Here is a 7,937-nt window from a genome sequence, read left to right as displayed (position 1 = left end):
TAAACATAGATATATATATATATATATATATATGTAGGTGTATGTACATGCATCTGTCGATCTGTATGAATGAATGACTATGTATGTGTGTATCTATGTATGTGTACCAATGTATGAATATACATGGCTATGTATGTATATATGTGAGGAAGGATATATGTATATGCACGTATGACTATGTATGTATGTCTATGCATGTATGAGAAGATGCGCGCGACTGCTTGAGAGTGAAGTTTTATGTGTGCCTTACAGCTTCTTCTTCTTTCCGGGGTTGCATAGAGGACGTTTTCTCCATAGTAATGCTATCGATCATACGAATAGAGACCCTAAAGACTATACTTACCCCTGAAAGAGGGAGCAAGAAGAAGCAGATGATGAACTTCCCAACTCTCTCTCTCTCTTTCTCACTCTTCTTCTTTCCTTTCCTTTCTTTATATTTCGTTTTTGCTTTTGTTTGTCTTCTCTTCTCTTTTCTTTCCCCTCCTTTCTTCTTCTTCTTCTCCGTTGCTCTTGAAGGTCCGGGCACTGCGCGACATTGAAGAACGATCAACTCTTCGTCTTTGGAGGTAAGAGAGAGAAAGAGAGAAAAGAAGAAGAGAAAGAAAGGACCGAAAAGCCGAGGACTCCTCACCTAGACATGCATACGCATCTCTACCTAAACGATTCGCTTCTAGCAGAGAGATGAATGACCGACCCCTCTACTCTTACTACTACTACTATTACTACCCTGTCTATCTTTCATCTATCTTTAATCTTCCTTTACTCTATCTTCCTACCCATCGATCGTCCATCTATCTATCTTTGATCTATCTATCTATCTTTAGTCTATCTATCTATCTCTCTATCTTTAATCTGACTATCTTTGATCTCTCTTTGATCTATCTGTTTGTTTGTCTCTATTCTATTTTTCTTTTTTTAGCCATCCTTCATTCACCCTTAAGCCCATATGATGTCCTTTCTATAAAGATTCCTGCTGTATCTACTCTTGTCTGTATGGATACTGTGTAATGATCTCCTCTGTATTAGGTCCTCGCTCGAGCTCTCATTGGCTGGTCGTCGATTGTCCCCTCACATCGATGGATCGCCGCTCAGCTTCCCCCTGTCTTACGCCTTCTTCCTACTGATTTTCTTCATCGGCCTGATAAGACACCTAGCGCTTCTTCTTCGTCGTCGCCTCCTCCTTTCATACGTGTCGTAGATTATCATACACGCCGAATTCTCTCTCCTTCTTCTCGGGTCCGAGGCGTTAAACAGAGATCTTCTACGTGCCAGAAGAAAGAGAAAGAACATCCGCGACGTTCACAAGAGGATACAGGAGCTGAAGTCACACGTGTAGAGAGAGAACCACAGAGAGAAAGTTGTAGTAGTAGTAGTAGGAGAAGTAATAGAAGAAGAAGAACATCTCCACACTATGATAGAGCCCCCGACTGCGACATGGATGTTCTTTCGTCGGCTCAAGGTTTCACAGGGACTCTCGACAGTAGCAGTAAGAGCCCTATCAGTCGTCAAGCTTATAGTAGAGGAAAAGAAGAAGTCGACGACACTTCAATGAGAGGGAGAGAACAAGAGGAGGCAGGTCGAGGGAGAAAGAAAAATGATAGCTGTCATCTTCAAGAGGGAAGAACAAGGAGATTGATGGTCTATCAGAGCCATCGAGACTTCTATGCGAGCACAACGCCCGATCGAGATGGGACAGATGTAAGAGGAATGGAAGTCCTACCTTCTACCGATTCTATCTCGAGAGAAGAGAAAGATCTAGACATGCAAACAAGGAGGGCGAAACAGGAACAAGCAGAAGAAGATGACCAAGAAGAAGAAAAGACGAAGAAGAAGAAGAACAGAAACCCCAAAAAGAAGAAGGGTGAAGTTACAAAGATAAGAGAGAATCCAGAAAGAGAAGAAGAAGTTGGAGAAGAGAGGTTGAATAGGGTATCAAGACTTCCTTTTTCATCGTCTGTTGGGAAGTATCGCATCTATGCTTTAGCTGGAGCTCTATGGGCACTAGGACTGCGGTATGCTGGGAGCAACAATAGACGTTGTCGTCATCTTCTACTTCGATACATGCACTACTTACGTCGGGGCCAATGTGGCCGTGCCTCGTCTTCTTCTTCTTCTTTTTTCCTTCTTCACCCTCCTTCTCAAGCACATCCACTCAGAAAGAAAGAGAAATTCGAAGAGGCGAAGAACAAGAAGAACACAAGAAAAGACCATGAAGAAGAAGTCTCTCTTCTACACAGTGAGGTAGAGATGGATGGAAGTACCACAGACAAAGAGATAAGAAGTCTATATCGGTCAGGTACCTCGCATCCTAATGGATCTCTACCACAGACGCATCCCTCTTCTTCTTTTCATTCTCAAGATCATCATCTACCTCTCTATGACGAGAGAATGGCAGAGAGAGAAGAAGAATCGATGCATGAAAGATTTCCTTTACACTCCAATCCTTCATCCGCATCTCCTCTTACTTCGATACCTGCCATCTCTTCCTCTCGTATCACCCTGCCTCGTTCTTCTCCCCCTCTTCATCCTCAGCCCCCTCCTCCTCGTCGCCGTCTATCTCTTTCTTCTTTATCGTCAGCTTCTTCTTCTCTTCTTCAGTCTATCTTCACAACTTTATCTCTCTTCTCCCTACCTCTTCCCCCTCCTTCACCCTCTTTCGATGAATCTAGAGAATGTCTACTGCCCCCTCTGCAAACATCTGGAAGATCCACTCACATAGAACAACGAGCGCCCAGACACCCCCAGCAACCCCCGTCATCTCTCCAAACACGCGACGTCTTCTCTTCCTTTCCATCTTCTTCTTCTTTTCTTTCATCCTCATCATCTGTCGAAGAAGGAGAAGAAGAAGAAGATCTTTCTTTGTTCTTGAAGTACGCCAGTCATAATGTAGAAGAAGAAGCTGTAGATGTCTGTGCGTTGACTTGCTGTCTTTCCCTGGCTCTTGTCTCAGCAGGCTCATGTGATGTGGAAGTCTTGAAGACCCTCTTCTATGAGAGAAATCTCCGTATTACTCGATCACCGGCTGAGACGTCTATAGCTTCCACAGCTCTGACGTCTGCTATGATATCGCAACTTACACAGGGAGGAAGTAGTAGTAGTAGTAGTGCTAGTGGCTTAGGAGAAGGATATGAGAGCGCTTCAGCTATTGCGAAAGTAACAGAGAAGTATAGACAGCAATCTCAGTATGGAGTTTTGATGCTCTTACATCAGGCTTTAGGGATTGTATGTATGAGCGGGGGACGTTCAAGTTTTCGGGAAGGATTTCTCCGTGTTAATCCGTTAGATATTTCTGTTCTCCTACTTTCCTTTTATCCTTTGAGACCTCCTACGGATGCATGCGATCAGAGAAGTCACTTACAAGCATGTAGACATCTATGGGTCCTTGCAACAGAATCGCGCACTCTCCTTCCCGTCGATCTAGATACACAGAGATCCCTCACGCATCAAGATGGTGTTAAAGCCAAGATCATTTCCATGAAGGTGTCGAGAAAGTCCTCAATGAAGAAAAGTAAGAAGGAAAGGAGGGAAAGAATGCATGAGAGGGGGGATATACAGAAGAAGACGTCTCTTACACAACAGATGCTAAGGATGAAGAAAACAGAGATCTCTCTACCTTCGCTTCTTCCTTCTCCTCACCGTCTTGTAGAATTGAAGATCGATCATGAGAATTACTATCCTGTCGTCCTTCGGAATCCTTCCTATTCTCATCTTGATACAGAAGTGCAGAATACTCGATCAGATGAAGAAGTACTTAGCAACAGCAATATCCTTCCTTCCTCTCTTCTCTCATCTAGGAAAGTCTATCGACCACTTTCCTCACGGGGGTGTGAGAGTCATGCGATAGATCGAGATGACAAAGAAGAGTTTCAAGATCTCTTCAAGAGAAAGAAACTCTTCTCTCTCTCTTCTTCTTCTCTTTTTCTCTCACATTTGAACGGGATAGTTAAGAAGTTGCATGTCTTTCATCGTCTCTTTTCTTCAAGAGAGGGGGGAAGAAACCTCCTCTTTCTAAAACGCCGAGGACATCTGCATCTCTCTGAAGAAGGATATGAAAGATCATCTCGGACTGCATGCACCGCAGGAGGTGAGCTGTCCAAAGAAGAAAAGACCCCTTTAACATGCCTTCGTCTCTCATCTTCAAGACAGAACAACCCCTCCAGATGCCTTTCTTCTTCTTTTTCGTCGGCTTCTTCTTCTTCTTATTCTTCTCTCCCTCAGTCTTCTTTATCTCTTTATTTCCGCTTCTGTTTACCTTGGAACTCTCGATCATCGAGGTCGCATGCACGTCTTCATAACGAGGATCTCTTTCGAAGAGACACCTTAACTTCTTCTCTTATTTCTACTCCTAAGAAAAGATCTGATGAAAACGTGAGACTGTTAGATGATCTTTTACGTCAGCAGGAAGCCTTCGATGCTTCTTCCCATGGCCGTTCTTATGCAGTCATAAGATTAGCCCAATATCTTATCAAGATATGTGAAAGACTTCTTCTTCGTCCAGGTGACTCTTCTTCTTGTGGAGTAGGAAGGCTACGAAAGTTTGCAAGAGAGGTAGACAGACAAAGCCTCTTTCGATGGATGAAGATGCAAGGAAATGAAGACAAAGAAGAAGAGGAAGATGAAGATAGACAGGTGTATAGACGTCTGGAGGTTCTGAAGATTAGACTGGATATGATCGAAAGAAAACTCTTGTATATCCACTCAAGGCGCATCAGATTGAGAGAAGATCATAAGAGAAAGATGGCTGACTTTCCTCTTCGTACATCTCCCTTAGAAGAGAAAGGCAACTATTCTTCTTTCTCTTCAAACAAGGATGCTTTAATACCTCTTTCGACCCCACCTTCTCTTCTTCCTCCTCTTTCTTCTGACTTTCTCCTCTATCATCCACATCATTACAAGAAGCCTGTGATTCTCTCAAGAGACTCCTCTCATTCGACCGTATCTTCTTCTTCTATTCTTCTTTCTTCCTCGTCTCGGTTATCTCAGCAGGTCGTTCCTTTCTATCGACGCGTCTTGTCGAGGTTTGAAGAGGACGAGGAAGAAGAAGAGAAAGAAAAAAGAAGAGAAAGAGAGACAGGAGAAGAAGAAGATAATCTTTCTTTCTCTTTGAGGGATCTTCGAGATGATATCCATGAAGACGTCGAATGGATGAACGAGCTACATCTCCTCGAAAGAGAAGTCTATAACATTCGAGATGACCTTCTTATGAGAGAAACATCAGACAGGAATCTCGGCGAGAATGAGGGTCTTCGTGAAGATAGAATTGGCCTTCCTACTTTTTCTTCTTCTTCTTCTTCAGCTATGCAGCATGCTTACTTAAGTGTTTCACACCCATTCCGTTTCTATTCACTTAGCGAAGAAGGAGGAAGAAGAAGAGAAGATGAAAACGAAGAAGAGTCTCTCTGGCCCTGGCGATCTGATTCATATGGAGAAGGAGACACTTCACCTGGGGGGGTTCTACATCATCCTCTCGAGGTTCGATCACTTCGATTTCTGTATCGATTCTTCACATATCTCATGAGTTCTCATCTCTCGCTTCCCTCTTATCTTCATGTCACCCCTTTTTCTTCTTTTTCTTTGTCTACTTCAGGATCTTTCATTTCTTCTTTCTTCTCTCCTGATCTCTCCGTCTTCTCTCCTCTCCAGGCTTCTTATCCCCACTATACAGACACGACTGATGCGAAGCATGCGATGTGTACAGGGGTCTCAAGACAACAGGAGAATACCATCCTTGACAAGACATGCAACTATCTTGCCACACCTCCTTCACTACCTTCTTCTTCTTGTTCGTTCCCTTCTTCGTCGTTCTCAGCTTGCAGTGGAGTGAAGAGCTTTCTCTCAAGATTTCATTGTCAAGCTAACGAGCTGTCTTTGGTGCATTCTTCAGCCGATTCAAGAAGAAAAGAGACAGAATGGAGACAAGGTTCTTTTCTTCGTCTTCTGCCTCTTCAGAAAGTTTCTTCCGAGATCCTTGATACCATCTCATGTGAAGAATCTATCTTACGTGAAAGACAACTTCGGAGTAGAAGAAAGTATCGGAGATTACGGGAGACAGCTATAGTTACTTATGCTATCTCGGGTCTACTCGGATTGGCGCCGGGGATAGCTGGCTTACATTACTATGGTCGCTCTGAGCTTAGATGCTCTTATATACGGAGAAATACATCACCGTCTTCTTCTCTCTTTTCGTCTTCTTCTTCTTCTTTTTCCTCGAGAGGGTGTGCTCCCTGTGGAGGGCTCTCTATGGTATTGAAGGACGTCGAAGAAGAAGAAGAGATGGAGAGAGGCGATTCGTTAAGAAGATCGAAGCAAAGCAAAATGAAGGGGAGAGATGTGTCTGCGCGAATTCTGAGAGAAATAGAAGGACAGAGAGAAGAGATTGAGATGGAGAGTGGCGAAGAAGAGACAGTCATGTTAAGGAAAGATGGGACTGAAGAAGATCAACAAGAGGGAGAAAAGAAAGAGAGAGAGTTAAGAATGTCTTCAAGGAACGAGGATGCAAAGAGTGAGAAAGAGAAAGAGAGGAGACAAGGTGTGTTCGATTATATAGATGATCACGATGACGAGGAAAAGGGTAAGAAAGTAGAAGAACAAGGTGTATATACACAGTTTGTATCCTTCATGATCCTTCACGATCTCCCACTCATCGCCACGTGGAAAGCTTTCTGTAAGGACCAGCTTCAAGACATTTTCTTCCAACAAGAACGATCTCCTTCTTCAAGTCATCTCACGCACATCCCTACGACTTCTCTCTCTCTTCCTTCTTCTTGTTCTCGAGAAGAAGAGAGAAAAGAGAGACACTTTTCTTCTGCTAGGCCTCGGAGAGTGTCTACACATCTCCCACACCCATCAGCTCTGAAGAAATCGCTCCTTCGATTTGCACGGAAAGCCGCTCCTCGGACAAGTCAAGAGGGTCTCTATATCTTGGCTGAAGCCCTATATGAGATGAGACAACTCATAAAAATGCAGGCGTCATTTTAAACAGAAGTGTTCTCTCTTCTTCTTCTTCATTGAGATTCCATGTGGAGTCGAGGCGAGGCGAAGGACCTCTTCACGCATCCGCCTCTTTAGGAGTGTGATAATAGTGGTCTTTTCTTTTGCTCTGCTCCTCTCTCTCTGCATTCTTTGTAAAGAAACTTCCTTGCTCTTCTCTCCTCCAGGACAAACAGCGAGGTACTCTCACTGGCACTTGTCTACGGAACGATAAAGCCCCATTTGAATGCTCTCGTTCTATCTATCTTTATCTATTTATCCATCTATCTATCTATCTTTCACCTATCTACCTATCTTTCACCTATCTAGTGTTAATCTATCTTTCTTTGATCTATCTGTCTCTCTATCTTTATTCTATCTATCTGTCTTTAATCTATCTATTTATCTAACTATCATGACTCGATCTCTATTCTGTCTACTGGTGTATATAGGCATGCATTGCTCCTTGCCAAATGACCTCCTCAGCATTTCCTCCTTCCTTGTCTTCTCCTTCACTCGTGTACTTCTTCCTCTTCTCTTCTCTTCTCATCTTTTCTTTGTTTCCCCTGACTTCTCTTCTTTCCTCTATCCCTTTCTTCTTCTTATCTTCTCGTCTCTCCCTCATGTCTCCTCTTTTTCTCTTCTTTTCTTTTCTTTCTGTGTGAATCTTCTCTAGGCTCCGAGAGCCTCTTCATTATCTGGAGAAGTTGTATCAGGCAGTAGCACTCGTTTTGCGTATCCTTTTGACGTAGTATTAACAAGCTACGAGATCTTAATGAATGATATAGAGCTCTTCTCTATGTTTAAGTGGAACTGTCTCTTCTTCGACGAAGCAACTCGACTTAAGTCTAAAGCAAGTAAAAGGAGAGACGTCTTCTTCACACGCCTACAAAGATCGCATACCTTCTTACTCACGGGAACTCCCCTCGAAAACAATCTACAAGTAAGAAAGAAAGAAAAGGAGAAAG

General features: G+C 43.2%; 1 protein-coding gene across 1 annotated transcript in view; it reads left to right on the top strand.

Moving 5' to 3' along the window:
- Positions 1–1,029: 1,029 nt before the first annotated feature.
- The window catches only part of CSUI_004078 (swi2 snf2-containing protein), a gene marked incomplete at both ends in the record, with an annotated part of 11,421 nt that continues 4,513 nt past the window's right edge, over positions 1,030–7,937 (top strand). The window contains 2 exons of the mRNA XM_068064273.1: positions 1,030–6,822; positions 7,646–7,912. Coding sequence (XP_067923751.1) covers positions 1,030–6,822; positions 7,646–7,912 — 6,060 coding nt within the window. The remainder of the gene's footprint in view (positions 6,823–7,645; positions 7,913–7,937) is intronic.

The sequence above is a fragment of the Cystoisospora suis genome, assembly GCF_002600585.1.
Source record: "Cystoisospora suis strain Wien I chromosome Unknown contig_1837, whole genome shotgun sequence".
NCBI classification, from domain to species: domain Eukaryota; phylum Apicomplexa; class Conoidasida; order Eucoccidiorida; family Sarcocystidae; genus Cystoisospora; species Cystoisospora suis.
Note: the sequence above shows the minus strand (reverse complement) of the source record. Positions and strands in the feature narration are given on the sequence as shown.